General features: G+C 47.9%; 1 protein-coding gene across 1 annotated transcript in view; it reads left to right on the top strand.

The window, feature by feature from the left end:
- Positions 1 to 19,549, top strand: part of LOC137426677 (uncharacterized) — a 63,936-nt gene that overhangs the window by 38,828 nt on the left and 5,559 nt on the right. The window contains exons 5-8 of the mRNA XM_078779145.1: positions 4,156 to 4,290; positions 8,212 to 8,267; positions 8,363 to 8,495; positions 8,631 to 8,692. Coding sequence (XP_078635271.1) covers positions 4,156 to 4,290; positions 8,212 to 8,267; positions 8,363 to 8,495; positions 8,631 to 8,692 — 386 coding nt within the window. The remainder of the gene's footprint in view (positions 1 to 4,155; positions 4,291 to 8,211; positions 8,268 to 8,362; positions 8,496 to 8,630; positions 8,693 to 19,549) is intronic.

The following is a 19,549-nucleotide window of genomic DNA, read 5'->3' as shown; positions in this document are numbered from 1 at the left end:
TGAAATCTGGAGAAATCAAGTATCGTTTGGAAAAAAACATCAAAATTAAAGCACCACCAACTCATACCTGCCCAGTCGACAAGGCTCAAAAGGTTACTTGTTCGGCCTGGCGGAGGAATGCGATCTACCGAGCACCGTTATAGTTTTATATTATGGATCATTGCAACTCCTTCTATTTTTTTGCACTTTTTATCCGGAGAGATGTCAAAGCTCCTGGAGGAGCTAAAATACTGAGGGTGGTTAACAAACAGGTAATAGAGCAACATAGGTGAGGAAAGGGAAACTAGAACGGCATACCTTTCTTGTAAGGGAACTCGTATTCCAAAGAGGAAAAATAAAAGGAATGGAAGTGTGCAGAAAGGAAGGATTTTTGCAGTTCACCTGGGAAGGTGTTACGAGAAGAATTTGTGGATCATGGAGGAGCTGGAGAAGGTCGATGCACCGAGAGGGTAGAGAGAGAACTGACCAGGGGGGAGGAGCTGAGGACAATTATAGGTCACCCACCTGTCTACGATTCAATAGTAATACACCTGGTGCTTGAGGCCTCATTGCATGGGAAGCCAGGAATGTTGAGAGCTTTAAGTTCCACAAAATCAAAGACAGACAGATGTGACGCTCAGACAAACCAATCAGAGAGAATGGGTACTCCATTCACCTACAGAGACAGAGGCCTTGTATAGTTTGAGAAGTTCTGATTTTTGTCGACACAAGGAGATTATTGTCCAGGAATGAAGAACAGGTTCCATTTATCAAACCAGTATCTAATCAATTCAAAATAGGCAAAGGGTGAAGCGGCTGCTGTCGGCCTGTCGATGGGATAGTGGTTTGTACAATGGAACATGGAATCTGCAAAAAGGAAAGAAAAAAAAAGAGAGAACGCTTTTCAGTGCATTAATATAGACGAGTGAGGTACCCGTGCTACGCACGGGTGGGAGGCCAGAAGCGAACAGGCAATGCAGATACGGCGAATGCTAAAGCATGAAACCAATACATTCCACATTCCACATTCCTGTAGCACCTTCAGTTGCACGTCAGACATGGACAGCAAGTTCGTCAAGGACTTCCATGAAAAACGTACCCGTTCGCAAACAAACGGGTACGTTCACGTACAGAAACATCGATCGTGGGTCCGTGGCGAATCTGCATATGGTGATCCGCGAAGTTCACGTTCAGAAAGTAGAAACCATCACGACATGTCGTCATTCACTTGAGCTCGATATCTCTTTTTTCATTCCAAACAACATAACTCCAATCACAAATTAATCACAAAATAAACTTTTAACAACATTGTTAATGTTTCCTTCATTGTAAAAACTACCAAGTCAACAGTTAAAAGGATTTTGAGCCGATGGGTGTTACGGCCTCGGCAAGATCGATGGAGACAGCAATCTGTTGCCTTATACACTGCCCAAATAGCTATGTGGAATTCTCTCATGTGGAGATTAAACTCACGTCGTTTAACTTTGGCCGAGGTCATTATTTACTTTTAATGATGTTTATATACGAATCAAAAAGAAGATAATTGGTTTTGGGTCATCCTTTCCGCATATCTCGTGGGATTGTGAGTTGGAGAGATGACCGTGATGGCGGGGAGGGGGTTGGCATTCTCTCAAGCAGGGATTCAACCCATGTCCTTATAAAAGGTCTTTGTCCGAGGTCACCGAGTCCGATCGGTGCAGCCGTGCAGCGATCGGTGCAGCCATTTTTGCGGTACCCGGGAACAGACGGACAGACGGACATTTGTTGAATTATAGCAAGATTATCAAAATCCTGGACAACTACAAAAACCAAATAATCACCAAATATAATAACAAGGGGAAAGAGTGAAGGTGAGCAGAGAGTCTTCATTTTGGTAGTTTCACCAGAAGAGGGTTGCTGGCAGATCTTGTGCATCCAGAAACAACTTTGCTCCCAATGTGAAACAGGCTTAATGGCATGTAGTTGATAGGATCTATTTTGAACCATTCTTGTGGACAGGTGTATGTTGAATTGCTGAGTTCCAGGTAGACGGGAGCCAGACAAAGTGGGATTGGTAGAAGAGCACAGACAGAGAAGCAAGAGCAGCAGGAATAAATAAATAAATAAAAAAAACCTTTCTGTCCCTTCTCGGGTGAGGACACGAAGTGGGATGGATTGGGTCCATGAGATATTGAATCAAACACGGGATTGAGTGCAGCATATTCCAGGAACAGACCTGAGGCACCACCACAACAACCAGTGTTGTCAACAAGGAAGCAGAGAATGAACAGTGATTAATTGAAGGGAATGCTAGATATCTTACTATAATTCACCAAATGTCTGTCTGTCTGTCTGTCCGTTTGAAGGTACCCTAAAAACTGCTGAACCGATCGCAAAGATATTTTGGGTGGGTAATCCTGGGATCTCCAGGAGTAAAATAGGCTATTTAGTTTTCCCAATTTCAGCTTTAGTCTCCAGCATTCTCAGGTTTGGACTCCCGCATAACATTCGCATTCGCATAACATTCATCGTTCTCATTGTGACGATGCACGGACTCGATCGGACTCGGTGACCTTGGATAAAGACTTTTTATAAGGACACGGGTTGAATCCCTGCTTGAGATAATTCCATCACCATCCCCGCCATCACGGTCGTCTCTCCAACTCACAATCCCACGAGATATGCGGAAAGGACGACCCAAAACCAATTATCTTCCTTTCAATTCGTATATACCGTACCTAAGCATCATTAAAAGTAAATAATGGCCTCGACGAAAGTTCAAACGTAGGACAGTTTATATAGGACATGGGTAGTTTATAAGGACACGGATATCCATGGATAGTTTATAGGGACATGGGTTGAATCTCTACATGAGAGAATTCCACATAGCTATTTGGGCAGTGTATACGCTAACATTCATTCATTGTTATTCATTCATTCAATGTTAATTAATTAATTCATATTTGGGCAGTGTATACGCTAACAGATCGCTGTCTCCATCGATCTTGCCTAGGCCATAACAGCTATCGGCTCAAAATCCTTTTAAATGTTGATTTGGAAGTTTTTACAATGAAGGAAACATTAACAATGTTGTTAAAAGTCTATTTTGTGATTAATTTGTGATTGGAGATATGTTGTTTGGAATGAAAAAAGAGTTATCGAGTTCAAGTGAATGACGACATGCTGTGTTGGTTTCTACTTTCTGAACGTGAACTTCGCGGATCGCCATATGCAGATTCGCCACGGTCCCACGATCGATGTTTCTATACGTGAACATACCCGTTTGTTTGCGAACGGGTACGTTTTTCATGGAAGCCCTTCACGAACTTGCTGTCCATGTCTGACGTGCGACTGAAGGTGCTACAGGAATGTGGAATTTATTGGTTTCATGCTTTAGCATTCGCTGTATCTGCATTGCCTGTTTGCTTCTGGCTTCCCACCCAAGCCTAGCACGGGTATCTCCCTAATTTGGAATAATATGCTTGTCTCCTTCATGGGCTGGTAGGATAGTCTGCAGTTAAGTAAACACCTTTGCACTGTCAATCCTGGGCTCAAATGTCGACCCAGCTGTAAACGGTCATTCTGATTCGTTATTGAGGAGACGTCAAATTGGAGGACTCGTCTGGATCTTGGTGAACCAGAAACATCCCACCGTGTCTTTTGAGAGGAGTAGAAGAGTTCTCTTTTGCAGGTACCCAAAACAAATTACAAATTCCCTCCAAATCCCAAAATTCCAAAACCAAATTCCCATCCCATCCAAATCCAAATTCCTTTCCAAAATATTTGAAATCCTTTCCAAAAAGAATCCAAAAACCTTTCCAAAAAACCTTGAAATCCTTGAAAATTTTGAAATCCTTGAAAAATCCTTGAAAATTTTGAAATCCTTGAAAAACCTTGAAATCCTTTCCAAAAAGAATTTCCAAAAAAGAAAAAGAGGAATTCCTTTCCAAAATATTTGAATCCAAAATATTTGAAATTCCCATCCAAATTCCCAAAACAAATTACAAATTCCCATCCAAATCAGGTCCGGTGCAACGTCTGGTTTGGCCATCCGCTTCGTGTAAGACTTGGGACAAAAACTTCACCTGGCTCACCCCCACAAGGTGGTGTAAGTAATTGTAGCGATCATCGTAGCTCGTAGGAGTACAATAGTAGTCGCAGTCGATGCATATCTCCTCCTGTCCTTTTTCCAAACAGCCCAACCTGCAAGAGCACCAGAGATTCTACGCAAGAGTCTGCACTCCTCGCTTACACCTGGCGGATCGGAGCTCTTCCTCTTTGGGAGGAACTTCTTTAAAGGAACACGAGTGATATTTCAGGAGGTTGGGAAAGGTAACAGCTCAACGAACTTCTTGCTTTACCTTGTGTTATGTCTCCTGTAACTTAAATCTGTCCTTTCTAATGGGACATTGGTCAGGTTGACTTTTCCGCAAACCCTCTCATCTACTCACTCAACACACCTCAAATTCCTGGGTCTCACTCTTCACCACGATCTCTCTTGTTCAAACCACATTTCAAAATTGGCCTCCAAAGCCAGACTGGACATCCTCCATCATGCAACATCCTTCCTTGGCACACCTGAGCTCCGTTCCAAAGCCAGACACCGACTGGACATCCTCCATCATGCAAAATCCTTCCTTGGCACACCTGAGCTCCGTTCGACCTACAAGGCTTTCATCTGCTGCTTGATGGAGTCCTGCTCTCCCCTCTGGGCTGGCTCACCTGCCTCACACCTTGCTCATCTCGACACCATGGAAACCAAGAATTTCAAGATCATTGGAATCTCTCTGGATAAATCCGAGTGTGTGGACCTATCACTTCGCCATCACCGATAGGTAGTGGTCTCTCTGTCTCCAGGTGGTCTCTCTGTCTCCAGGTGGTCTCTCTCTGTCTCCAGGTGGTCTCTCTCTGTCTCCAGGTGGTCTCTCTCTGTCTCCAGGTGGTCTCTCTCTGTCTCCAGGTGGTCTCTCTCTGTCTCCAGGTGGTCTCTCTCTGTCTCCAGGTGGTCTCTCTCTGTCTCCAGGTGGTCTCTCTCTGTCTCCAGGTGGTCTCTCTCTGTCTCCAGGTGGTCTCTCTCTGTCTCCAGGTGGTCTCTCTCTGTCTCCAGGTGGTCTCTCTCTGTCTCCAGGTGGTCTCTCTCTGTCTCCAGGTGGTCTCTCTCTGTCTCCAGGTGGTCTCTCTCTGTCTCCAGGTGGTCTCTCTCTGTCTCCAGGTGGTCGCTCTCTCTGTCTCCAGGTGGTCTCTCTCTGTCTCCAGGTGGTCTCTCTCTGTCTCCAGGTGGTCTCTCTCTGTCTCCAGGTGGTCTCTCTCTGTCTCCAGGTGGTCTCTCTCTGTCTCCAGGTGGTCTCTCTCTGTCTCCAGGTGGTCTCTCTCTGTCTCCAGGTGGTCTCTCTCTGTCTCCAGGTGGTCTCTCTCTGTCTCCAGGTGGTCTCTCTCTGTCTCCAGGTGGTCTCTCTCTGTCTCCAGGTGGTCTCTCTCTGTCTCCAGGTGGTCTCTCTCTGTCTCCAGGTGGTCTCTCTCTGTCTTCTTCCTCCTCATTTCTGGTCTTGCACCCTCTTCCCTCTTCGTGCTTTGTCCCCCCAGGTGTCCGCAGGGCTCACACGGTCCACCATTGACACCATCTGGTGAAACTCCCGGAATCCATGATCACTGCTCACCTCAACTCAATTGGTCCTCTTTTTCCCCACCTGTGTACCAACTTCCACACCCTCTTCGATCTCACCCTTACCTCCCGGTCTTCAAGACACCTGTTCACCACCATCTCAGATGGCCCCCAATCCTAAACCCTTCCCTTCCACTCCACCCAAAGCTGATGTATCCATGTTGTCCACCCAAAGCTTCTGTGTACATCTTGTCCACCCAAAGCTTCTGTGTACATCTTGTCCACCCAAAGCTTCTGTATATATCTTGTCCACCCAAAGCTTCTGTGTACATCTTGTCCACCCAAAGCTTCTGTGTCCATCTTATCCACCCAAAGCTTCTGTGTACATCTTGTCCACCCAAAGTTTCTGTGTACATCTTGTCCACCCAAAGCTTCTGTGTCCATCTTGTCCACCGAAAGCTTATGTATCCATCTTGTCCACCCAAAGCTTCTGCATCCATCTTGTCCACCCAAAGCTTCTGTGTCCACCCAAAGCTTCTGTGTCCACCTTGTCCACCCCTCGTCATTGTTTGTCCACCTCTGTACATATTTACCCACCTGTCCTACTGCTGTTCCGGTTGTTGTTGTGTTCTGATCTGTTCCATGTTCTAGCTCTTCCATGAGCCTCGACCTTGTATACAAAAAAAACAAACTCAGAGAATAACAAAAAACAACTTATCAGGGAGTTTTGAAACTCTACCTGTCAAGGTGTTGGTTTTGTAAAAATGTCTATGTGTTGAAGATCCTTAATTTCCCATCAGGTTTATATCCACACCTGTTTTCCATGAATTCTTGTCGGGAACATCAATGTTATTTCATGTCCCATCGTCAGTGACATATTAACTCGTGTTGTTGGGAATATATCAGTTTGCAAAGTCCAAACACAATTAAGATTGGATACTCGATATGACGTCATGCCACACCCATACACGCCATTGGTCCAGGTAAAGGTACATCCACACAAGCTCATTCCCTCCTCCAGGTTGTTTTGACATCTTTTGTCCATTTGACCTCCAATCGGCCCCTTGCCCAATCAACATCATATTCGCCATTGTTTTTACTCCGATTAACAATTTCATGTGAAAGCACCTTCGGCCTACCTGGTGTTTGTTTAATGGTTAAGGCCCATGGGACCACACAGAATCATGAGTGGATCATACGTTACATGCATGAAAGCAACATTACAACTGTAGAAAACCATGAAACGTCACGGAATGTTGATGTTTGTCTCGCTAAAGGCAACCTGAGATACAAGACACCTTGACTGTCACTTCGCACACCTGGTGCATTCAAAGAGTTACGACTAAGTTATTAAAAATTCTGGGCTCATAGCAAAGGGTCTCGAGGGTCTTTATGATATAATGGGGTTTAAGATGTCTAGGGTCTGATGGTCTGAAGTAAAAAGGTCTGTAAAGGTCTGAAGGGTGTAAAGTGAAAGGTCTGTAAAGGTCAAAAGGGTGTAAAGTAAAAGGTCTGTAAAGGTCTAAAGGGTGTAAAGGAAAAGGTCTGTAAAGGTCTAAAGGGTGTAAAGTAAAAGGTCTGTAAAGGTCTGAAGGGTGTAAAGTGAAAGGTCTGTAAAGGTCTAAAGGGTGTAAAGTAAAAGGTCTGTAAAGGTCTAAAGGGTGTAAAGTAAAAAGGTCTGTAAAGGTCTAAAGGGTGTAAAGTAAAAAGGTCTGTAAAGGTCTAAAGGGTGTAAAGGAAAAAGGTCTGTAAAGGTGTAAAGGGTGTAAAGTAAAAGGTTTGTAAAGGTCTAAAGGGTGTAAAGGGAAAAGGTCTGTAAAGGTGTAAAGTAAAAGGGTTGTAAAGGTTTAAAAGGGTGTAAAGTAAAAAGGTCTGTAAAGGTCTAAAGGGTGTAAAGTAAAAAGGTCTGTAAAGGTCTAAAGGGTGTAAAGTAAAAAGGTCTGTAAAGGTCTAAAGGGTGTAAAGGAAAAAGGTCTGTAAAGGTGTAAAGGGTGTAAAGTAAAAGGTTTGTAAAGGTCTAAAGGGTGTAAAGGGAAAAGGTCTGTAAAGGTGTAAAGTAAAAGGTTTGTAAAGGTCTAAAAGGGTGTAAAGTAAAAAGGTCTGTAAAGGTCTAAAGGGTGTAAAGTAAAAAGGTCTGTAAAGGTCTAAAGGGTGTAAAGTAAAAGGTTTGTAAAGGTCTAAAGGGTGTAAAGGGAAAAGGTCTGTAAAGGTGTAAAGGGTGTAAAGTAAAAGGTTTGTAAAGGTCTAAAAGGGTGTAAAGTAAAAGGTTTGTAAAGGTTTAGTATTCTATGGCTCTGGGGTAAAGGCCCCCACACCTCTTGGCAGATGATCCAATACACGCTCAGGTGAGTAGTCTGGTGAAGATCAGTGTTTGTGGCTCCTTGTGCTTTCCTTACTTTTTCACACCTGGCTACATACCCGGCCTGCTTTGGCGTACATCTGCACATTTGTTCACCTCGGTTTGTAAGCCTCCCTGCCCCAGCCGTCCCCAACCCCACCGACTACCTCACACACATGACAACATCAAACCCCACCCCATGCTGCTGTCGAATCGTCACACCTGCTATTTCAAGATGTCACACTCAGGTCATGGGATCTCTGACACAGAAAACAATGCAGATGACAAAGCGACCTGTTGTGATGCTCTGCAGGTGGAGAAATGTTATGGCAGGCCGAAGCACCAATCGATAAAGAGTTCTTCCACCAGGTAGGTAGGCTGTTTAGCAGATGAGTACTTTTAAGGAGCTCAGGTGGGAGGGCAAAGAAAATGCACTAAGTGTCGGTTGTTCCAAAATTCTTTAGAACCACATGGTGGTGAGGGTGCCTCCATACCACGAGGGTTGCATCAGCACTCCCATCTTCGTGTCCATCATCATCCTGAGCCCGGCAGGACAATACCGTGATCATCAAGGCTTCAGTTACCTGCCGTGCACCGGTCAGTACCACTAGAGGTGCATCTTGTGGAAGCACCTGGCTCACACCTGCAATGTTTTCATTCTCCCACCATGACTCCTCACCTCCACACACCTGTGATATAATCATATGAATAGATTCGTATTTTCGCCAGCAGGTGTAGAACACAGAGCAGCGTTCTTGCCCAACTCCTCTCCAAAGCGACAACATTCAGCGATGGTAAGAACCTGCAATCCCACCTATGGACACTTTCCCCTCCATTGCTGGGTTCATGCAGATCGCAATTTCAACACAAGTCATTGGAGATAAATTAGCCATTGGTTCTATTCCAGTAGAGGTACAGAGAACAATGACCATAGCGCGAAGGGGGAGGGGGGTTGTACAAGGTCGAGGCTCATGGAAGAACAAGAATGCAGAACAGTGGAAAGAAGAGAACACTATGTGTGTTTGTGTGTGTGTGTATATATTGTTACAGACACGACTTTGATGTTAAAGTGGGCCGAGCGGAATGGCCGTCGTGTCCGCACAAATTACCCGACTATACTCGACGTTGACGAAGTCGCGTTACGCTGGCTCAATAAGAAAAAGAAGACACCCGGCTGGGTTATAAAATGACGACACCAGGGATACGGTTCTCAAGACCTCCGGAGGAGATTATATTCGTTACGGAAGGTCAGATTACAGGGACGAGAGGTACAACATAGAAAGACAAGCACTTAGACACAATCTTATATTATTCCCCAACAGACGACAGGCAAACGGGACAAGGCTGACTCACACGGGGGTTGATGGAAAGGACAGGCGGGTAGCAATGGCTCCAGGTGCACCTGTGCTCAAAGGTTAGAATCGACCCGGTCCGGTCCAGAGATGCGGGAGGTTTCACAGCGCTCGGAGAGGACGTTCTTTCACAGGCGGGCCTTTCTCTCTCAGCGCTCGCAGGTCCTTCTTTCTCCAGCTCGGGGCGCATCTCTCGTCACATCCGGCGCGGGGCCGCGTATATCCGGCGGGGAGTGACACGCCCTCGGCTCGTTAGCGCCGCCCCAGATGGAATCGGCACGTTGCTTCTCATTGGGTGCGTGCGGGGGGGTTTACCAGGCTCCGCCCTTGACGAGGAGCTGACAAGGAGCCCCTTCGTGGTAACCCCGTGGAGCGCGTGGTCAATGGCGCTAATCGAGCCGGTGTGAGGACGCATCCTCCCCCGCTCCGCCACCATCTCCCATCCCCTCCGTTGCTGCAGCCATAGTTGGTTGGGGAAGAAGATGGAAGGAGGTATGGGAAGATGGAAGGAGGTATGGGAAAGGTCCTAAACTCACTACTGATGCCATATAATCACATTCTGGTGCAACGAAGAGTCATAATTAATGGAGACGAGGCCTTAACTGACATAGAATAAGAATAACTAGGAAGATGTCCGAAAGTTGTCTACGTGTGGTGCGGTGGACCTGGGCACGACATTTAATGGGGGAATAAGGGGAAGGTCGGCTCTACTGATTGTTATTTACATGCAATGGGACTAGGGAATGGGGGATTGGGGAAAGTTGGGGAGTATTGGAGAAAATAGGGGAATATTTACAAGCGGATATGGAGGCCAAATTCCATATTCGCAACATTGCACCCTTCTCTACCCTCGGGGCGTCCCGACCCGATAAATTTTTACCTACTTTAGTGTGGCACGCAATGTAGTTCCCTCTACTATTAACTCTACCCTGAGTGCGACAGTTTTACAGATATTCACGAATGAGTAAATATGTCCCCCTGCGACGTTGCACCCTTCTCCTCACAGAAACACACCCACAGGATAACCGAATCCGGAAAGAATTCTCAAACTACACATACAGCCGGTAGGGAGCATTATTTACAAGACTACGCTGCTATTTACACTACGATCCAGGACCTGTTTTTGGAGGAACACATGCAGATGTTATGCATAGAGAGAGCGCGCTTGCCAACATCGATACACCAACCCACGAGTGCTCTGTGGCCGACGGCCTTTAATAACGTGCAGAGCACCCTTTCCCAGCATCAAAAGCACCACCCCACCACCAATCGGTGCAGTCACCATTGTTCATTGGAATAAAAATAAATTCGACAACCCCTAACCCTGCAGGTGTCTCTTGCTCTTCTTGTGGTGCACTTGGTGTTAACTAAAAGTGGTTCACCTGTATGGCATAGGTGCCACGTTGACCCATAGGTCCATCCCCGGGTGGTGCTTGGCCGCAAACGAACTGCGGTCCATTGTGGGTGGCCACAACCATTGCGGTCCATATGGTGTACCGATCCAGGCAGCGAACAGCGAAAGTGCAGGCCCACAACTGCGCAGCCAGCACCTCTCTCTCCTCTCTCTCTACCCCAAAGCCAGATCCTCGGAGGTGGGAGACAAAAGAAGCAGACAAGTGAGTAAGGTGGTAAGGGCGCAAAAGTGCACGCAATGTAAGGTGATGCACACTGGGGGCACATGGGAACCAGGTGAGACAGGTACGTTCCTATCGTACGCCCCCCCCCCCCCACCAGGTAACCTACATGGCCCCTCCCTTACCCCTTACTGTATCCACAAAACACAACACTACCCATAAACATCTACTTTACAAATCAACAAACATCCCTACTGTCTTCCCTGTTCCTCCCATAAACCAAATTCGTCTTCTCTCCCTCCTAACCAATCAAATTTGCCATTTTCAACTCTCATCAAAATTTGCCATCTCCAACTCAACATCATAATTTGCCATCACCAATTCATCATCAGTCCCTCCTAGGGAGGGAGAGATGGAATCACTCCAATGTCTCATCCACGTCGTGATGCGTCTCACAAATCCTCACAGCAATCCTTACTTCTGCACAAAACAAAGGAAACACAGGTGTGGAGTCATCATCATCACCTCAGGTAAGTGGCTGCGTATGGTGCGACAGGTTCATTAATCCTAACTATTTCCTAAATGACTTTAACAACTTTACACTACCCGGGGTCTTTCTCCGGCCAACCCATTGGCCCTCTTACACTATGGGTTCTAAAAACCAATTCCCATTGGCCAAACTGTGGTGCTTCTCAATTTGGGGTCTCACTCCCCCGATTCATCTCCCGGTGCCCTCGCACAATTTCCGGGCCGCGACGTGTAGCTCTCCCAACAGGTCTACCCACCTGCACACCTCCACCACTGTAGTTGCCACCCGAGCTTACCTAGCTCCTCACCCTAACCTAACTACCTGGGGAAGGCCCTCTGGCTCTCTCCCCACTCGGTGCCCTCTCTGGCACTGGGCTACCCGATCCACACCCGGGATCCTCAGGCACCCACTCACAACTACCGGCTCCCAGAGCCCACCTGCGGCCTCACCTGGCCGACATCCTCACAGTGGTGGAGTGCCCAACCAACTACACACACTAACAGGCTACACGCCCAGCCATTTCCACAACACTAATGCACCCATCCACAATACCATTCTGCAACCGCACCACAAATGCCAATATCCAACCACAATTTACCTGCACCCTCTACCTAACACTTACACTACCCACCCCGGGTACTCGTGAAAGGGGTCCACTCTTCCCCCATCCACACCTTCGCACCATGCACACCACTCCGTACCACTCACTCCAACTCTCTCCACACACCTGTACCTGCACACCTGTGCTCTCACACCTGGTGCCACCTGCACCCTTCTCTCCCCAAGCGCATTCGCGCTGATCCACACACTCACTACTCATACACTGCTCCACACACCTGTCCAGTTGCACACCTGTGCAATCACACCTGTTCAATTCTCACACACACGGCATCATCTCAGCTAACTACTCCCTTCTGAAACTTGCGCTTCCCAGTCGTCCCTTTAAACTATTGCGCTCCCACGTCATTATCATCCACACTAATCTACCTGCGTCCCTACTACAGGTATCAGTCACTAACTAAACTTAACGTCACCTAAGGTCATCTTCTCTAGATCCCTATCAATATAACCTAACCCACCCGGGCTAGTTTTCACTGCCATACACCCCATAAACTATTGCTCCTTTGCCCCCCCCATGGGAAGGGTGGCAGGGATGCCAACCTTACCCACCGGGCCCATCGCTCACTACCAATTTTGCACATCAAATTTCAACAAATCCAAAATTTGGCCAATCACTGCCCATCATCTGCCAATCACTACTGCCAATCCTTTGCCAATCATCAAATTTTGTTTTTCTCTAATTTTGGGGCCAAAACACTAACCTCATCACCCAGTCTACTCACTAATACCTCTCGGTGCGCCAATCCCTGTCCAAAGCCCGGCTTCGTAAAGCCAAGCAATGGATGCTGGTTGTTTTGTGCCAGCGGCTGGATGCGTCCGGCATTCGGGGCAGGGACGGGGGCTTACCCGGGCCGAGATCCCACGCACCACCTCGGCGTGGAGCCATCCAATGTCCCGATCTCGACCTGCCGGCACGTCTCAACAAAACGTGGTCGCCATAACGACCCTTCCTATCGGGCTGCCAGCTCCGCCTAGTGGAGCACAGACGCGGCCGTTCAAAGCGAGGCCCAGCACGCACCGAGGGCCCGATTCGGCTATAAGTCGTTCTAAACTCTATCCCGTCTAACGTCGATGCTTCACCTGGACGCTTACACCCCGCAGCCCGTTCCTTGCTCACACATCCAGCCGTGCCCATGCTCCTCGTACCTTTCCTTACACACCCAGGTACACTCATTCCACTCACAGCCTTGGTCACACACCTGACCACCGAACATTTTGGCACACATTCGTTGCTCGCACACCTCACCAATACACCGCTTCGCGCCCCCTCCTCGGTCACCTCCTCTGTGACAATCACAGGTGTGCCCTCATTCGCACACCCAACCACGTGCCTCACCACCAACTCCAGCGTGCATTCCCACTCACGCTCTACCATTCCAGGTGTGCATCCTTCTATTCCAGGTGTACATCCTCGCTCACCTGTCACAACTAACTCACGCTCCATGTCACTCTCACTACTTTCACCTCCATTCCTGACAGCGCACTCATCCTTACTCTTGACAGCGCACTCTTTCCCCATGCACCTGTCCGTCACACACCTTCCTCGCGCACACTCTCCCGTCACACCCTCTGTAACACTCACCACAGGTGTGCATTCTTCCTTGCCTTTGACAGCGCACTCTTTCCCCATGCACCTGTCCGTCACACACCTTCCTCGCGCACACTCTTGCGTTACACCCTCTGTAACACTCACCACAGGTGTGCATTCTTCCTTGCCTTTGACAGCGCACTCTTTCCCCATGCACCTGTCCGTCACACACCTTCCTCGCGCACACTCTCCCGTCACACCCTCTGTAACACTCACCACAGGTGTGCATTCTTCCTTGCCTTTGACAGCGCACTCTTTCCCCATGCACCTGTCCGTCACACACCTTCCTCGCGCACACTCTTGCGTTACACCCTCTGTAACACTCACCACAGGTGTGCATTCTTCCTTGCCTTTGACAGCGCACTCTTTCCCCATGCACCTGTCCGTCACACACCTTCCTCGCGCACACTCTTGCGTTACACCCTCTGTAACACTCACCACACCGCGCTTCCATGTGCTCCCTCGCACACGCGCTACGACCGACTCACTCTCGCCAGCACACTCACTCCTTGGCACGCACTTTTTCCTCACACACCCCAGAGTCGGACTTTCTTGCACACCTCCTTTTTCGCACACCAGACCTGTCGCACACTTCACCAACGGCCTTTCACGAACACCCGGATCCAAACCAATCCCCAAGCTTCTTAAATCCCCTGGCGCATCATACGCATGACCATATTGGTCACCACTTACACCGGGTCCTCTTCCTCTTCGCTTCTCCTCCATCACCTGCGAATCCCTCATCCGGTTAATGAGCACATCATCACGATCCAAATACAGACTTTGGACCAATTCTTTTATCTCCTCTTTTATCTCTTTCTTATCCCCTCTCCGTCGCTTCTTAATTTCGCTCATCCCTTCTTCCACTTCTTCTAATTTGTGCTTCACCTCTTTTATTCCCCGGTACGTCTCCTCAAGCTCATCCTCTAAGGCTACCTTGACCGTTTCCAGGTGCGTCCTCACCTGCCGGTCCTTCGTCTCCATTACCTCTATCACCTCGTCCAACCTCGTTGTCAGTCCCTCACGTACCATCTGACATTCCCTCTTTGTCGCTATCAAGTCGTTTTTTATGTCGTTTTGTGTCGCTTTCAACCCTCCTAATACCGCAGTGTTCCTTTGAACCTGCTCCGTTAGTCCTTTTTGTCCCTCCGTCAGCTGTTCCACCTCCTGCGTCAGGACCTCTATGCCCCCTTGTAACTTTACAGTCCCCTTTCTCACCTCCTTCTCCATGTGCTCCTTACAGTGCCTCACCTCCTCGCGCACTCCTCCGACCTCCTCACTCACTCCTCTTCTGATCTCCTCTCCCATCACTTGCATCTCCTGCCCAGATGCCACCCTCATCTGCTCCATTTCCTCCCTGTGAGCATCCAGTTTGGTTTCTACCCCCATTCTGACCCCCTCTATCTGCTGCCCCATTTGGTTAACTTCCCTTTCCGCTTGGTCCCTCATGTCCCTCAATTTGCCTTCCATACTGTTTTCTAACCCCTCTAACCCATTTTTCACTCCCTCTATCTGATTCTCCTGGGCAGCCATTCTATTTTCTACCCCCTCTAACCCCTTTTGCATCCCTTCCATTTGATTCTCTTGAGCGGCCATTCTGTTTTCTACCCCCGTTAACCCCTCCTGTATTTCCCCTAATCTATCGTCTAATTTCCCAAATTTCATGTCTAATCCCTTTAAATTATTGTCTAATCCCTTAAAATTATTGTCTAATCCCTTAAAATTATTGTCTAATCCCTCACTGGTACCCCTCGCTTCGTCCCTCATTACCCACAATTGCTCACCCTGAGCATCCATCCGGTTCCCCAACCGCTCACCCAATCGCTCAATTTGGCTCCCCATACTCATCTGTACAGCTGCCTGTAGCTGCGCAATGAGGGCCTGTATGTCAATCGGCTGCATGTTAAAGCCCGTTGATACAGCGGGCTCGGCTACCGCGCGCTCTTGCGAGGCGCCATTTTGCGTGCCTGCTACCCTCGCTGTTTCGCTCTCCTCATGTCCCTCATGTCCCTCAATTTGGTCCTGGACCGACCCTGCTTCACTCTCCCCTACCGGACCCCAGCCGTCTTGATCCGCCATGGCGCGACTTTCAAAATTCGAGTTTCGTAACACAAATTCGAAATTTCGCCGTTATAATTTCGTCGAGCGCAGTAACCGCGGGACCGCGCTCCGGATCGATTTGGTCGAGCGCCGTACGCGCTCCGGCTCGATTTTCCCTCCCAAAATTTGGGCCTAACTAATTTAGTCCCGGGTCCGAATCTCACTCCTCGACACCAATTGTTACCGTACTAACACAATTGGTGTCCAAAATTTGGGCTAAATAAATTTAGTCCCAGGTTCGAATCCAACTCCTGACAACCAATTGTTACAGACACGACTTTGATGTTAAAGTGGGCCGAGCGGAATGGCCGTCGTGTCCGCACAAATTACCCGACTATACTCGACGTTGACGAAGTCGCGTTACGCTGGCTCAATAAGAAAAAGAAGACACCCGGCTGGGTTATAAAATGACGACACCAGGGATACGGTTCTCAAGACCTCCGGAGGAGATTATATTCGTTACGGAAGGTCAGATTACAGGGACGAGAGGTACAACATAGAAAGACAAGCACTTAGACACAATCTTATATTATTCCCCAACAGACGACAGGCAAACGGGACAAGGCTGACTCACACGGGGGTTGATGGAAAGGACAGGCGGGTAGCGATGGCTCCAGGTGCACCTGTGCTCAAAGGTTAGAATCGACCCGGTCCGGTCCAGAGATGCGGGAGGTTTCACAGCGCTCGGAGGGGACGTTCTTTCACAGGCGGGCCTTTCTCTCTCAGCGCTCGCAGGTCCTTCTTTCTCCAGCTCGGGGCGCATCTCTCGTCACATCCGGCGCGGGGCCGCGTATATCCGGCGGGGAGTGACACGCCCTCGGCTCGTTAGCGCCGCCCCAGATGGAATCGGCACGTTGCTTCTCATTGGGTGCGTGCGGGGGGGTTTACCAGGCTCCGCCCTTGACGAGGAGCTGACAAGGAGCCCCTTCGTGGTAACCCCGTGGAGCGCGTGGTCAATGGCGCTAATCGAGCCGGTGTGAGGACGCATCCTCCCCCGCTCCGCCGCCATCTCCCATCCCCTCCGTTGCTGCAGCCATAGTTGGTTGGGGAAGAAGATGGAAGGAGGTATGGGAAGATGGAAGGAGGTATGGGAAAGGTCCTAAACTCACTACTGATGCCATATAATCACATTCTGGTGCAACGAAGAGTCATAATTAATGGAGACGAGGCCTTAACTGACATAGAATAAGAATAACTAGGAAGATGTCCGAAAGTTGTCTACGTGTGGTGCGGTGGACCTGGGCACGACATTTAATGGGGGAATAAGGGGAAGGTCGGCTCTACTGATTGTTATTTACATGCAATGGGACTAGGGAATGGGGGATTGGGGAAAGTTGGGGAGTATTGGAGAAAATAGGGGAATATTTACAAGCGGATATGGAGGCCAAATTCCATATTCGCAACAATATATATACATGTACATACATACAGTCACGTGAAAAAGTAAGTACACCCACTACATTTATCACTAGTTCAAAGACCTAAAATTAGAATCAGGTGCACCAGCTCAGGTGCAAATGATTAGAACATCGTTGGAGAGGATCTTGGAGGAACCTGTCTTATTTAAATCTCAGACATTTAGTTTGGTTTGCTCTTTGTTGTTGAAGTGTGCGGCGTCACCATTCCTCGATCAAAAGAGCTCTCTGAAGCCTTCAGAAAGAAGGTTATAGATGCCTATGAGTCTGGGAAGGGATTTAAAAAGATCTCCAAACAATTTGAAATCAATCATTCGACTGTCCGGAAGATCATCTACAAGTGGAGAAGATTCCAAACAACTGCCAACTTGTTCAGGCCAGGCCGCCCCAGCAAGTTCAGCCTGAGAGCAGACCGCAAGATGCTGAAAAAAGTCTCGAAGAACCCCAGAATGTCATCACAGGACCTACAGGTAGCTCTTGCCACTGTTGATGTCAAAGTGCACGAGTCTACCATTAGAAAGAGGCTGCACAAATTTGATCTACATGGGAGGTGTGCCAGGAGGAAACCTTTGCTGTCCAGAAAGAACATCAGGGTAAGACTAAAGTTTGCCAATGAACACCTCGGCAAAGACCAGCACTTCTGGAACAATGTGCTCTGGACAGATGAGTCAAAGGTAGTGCTATTTGGCCACAGTACCAAAAGACATGTTTGGCGAAAAACAAAGACAGCATTTGACCACAAGAACCTGATACCAACTGTGAAGCATGGTGGTGGAAATATTATGGTTTGCGGCAGCTTTGCTGCATCATGGCCTGGGTAGCTCACCATCATAGAATCCACTATGAATTCTTCATTGTATCTGAGGGTGATTGAGGATAATGTGAGGCCATCTATCGGAAAGTTGAAGCTCAACCGAAGGTGGACCTTGCAACATGACAATGACCCTAAACATACCAGTAAATCCACCAAGCAATGGCTGAAAAGAAAGAAATGGAGGGTTCTGGAATGGCCAAGTCAAAGCCCGGATCTAAATCCCATCAAGATGTTGTGGGGGGATTTGAAACGAGCTGTGCATGCAAGAAACCCCTCAAACATCGCACAGCTGAAAGAATGCTGCATGGAGGAGTGGGCAAAAATTTCTCCCAGTCGATGTCAGAGACTGGTAGACAGTTATAAGAAACGCCTACGGTACTTGAGGTTGTTTCTGCCAAAGGGGGCAATACCACCGATTTGAGCCAAGGGTGTACTTACTTTTTCCACATGCGAAATTTGCTTTTATGTTTATTTAAATTATACAATGGACTACAAAATGTAAATGTTTCATGATATTTGTTATATTATATCACCTTTATCTATCAATATTGTGGAAATGAAGATCAAATAGCTGTATGTTGAAATATGTTGAAAAAGTCAAAACTTTACATGGGGTGTACTTACTTTTTCACGTGACTGTACATAATACATACATAGTTATGAATTGAATTTTGAGGTAGTGATGTATTGAGTCAGGTAGATCTGTATAGATAGGTGCTCCGATGATCGTGGGTAGAAAGAACCATTTCGATGTACATACGTCAGGGACCTGTTTAGCCTGAATGTCAAATTAAGTGTATATTTGTCCCAATTACGAGGAATCGGGAGTGTTAACTAGTGTAGGGATTATGTTAATTCCCCTGTGTGTGAAACCTCTGTGATCTATCCTTTGTCCCTTATGGCACTGCACCATAGACACTAGTGAGGAATCCCACCATGAAAAGCACCACAGTCCACACATACTAATTAAATCCTCCCCACAATAAAACCAACCAACCGGAAGCCAGGCATCAAGCACCAAGGCTAACAACCCCGCCTGGTTGAACACACATCGAAGCAGACAGGCCGAGAGCCACGCACAGAAGGACCCCATTGGGCGGGAGTTGACCAATAGGAAGACACGGCATGAGGGAGAAGCGACGCAGCCATTGGTGGGGGAACTGGGCCAAGTGCAGGTGGCCTGCGGTGATTGGTAGAGGAACGCATTAACGCTCGCTTTGGCTATTCGTGATTTCCCGGTTTTCACCGAGGGGAATCACAGGACAATATACGGTTGTTTCAAAAAGATGGACCCAATTTCAAAGCAGTATATTTCACGATGGCAACATGTTACAATTACACAAAAAGTTACAAACGGTTTAATGAGTTATCAAGATTTACTAACCATTTTATAAATGCTCTATGTGCCCTCCACCTGCTGCAAGGACAACATCGAGACGATAGTTGAATTCGTCCCAAACGTCTCTCAGTGTCTTCTTTCACTGAAGTCACCGCTGCCTTGATTCTGTTTTTGAGTTCATCCAGATTAGTCGCTAATGGTGGCACAAAAACACGGTCTTTGACGTATCCCCACAAGAAAAGGTCACAGGGTGTAATGTCTGGGGATCTTGGGGGCCAAGAGTGTAGCGCCAAGTCTTGGGGTCCCGTGCGACCTATCC

Source organism: Myxine glutinosa, chromosome 5 (assembly GCF_964187855.1).
Source record: "Myxine glutinosa chromosome 5, kmMyxGlut1.1, whole genome shotgun sequence".
In the NCBI taxonomy this organism is placed as follows: Eukaryota; Metazoa; Chordata; class Myxini; order Myxiniformes; family Myxinidae; genus Myxine; species Myxine glutinosa.
This window is presented reverse-complemented; position numbering and strand designations above follow the sequence as displayed.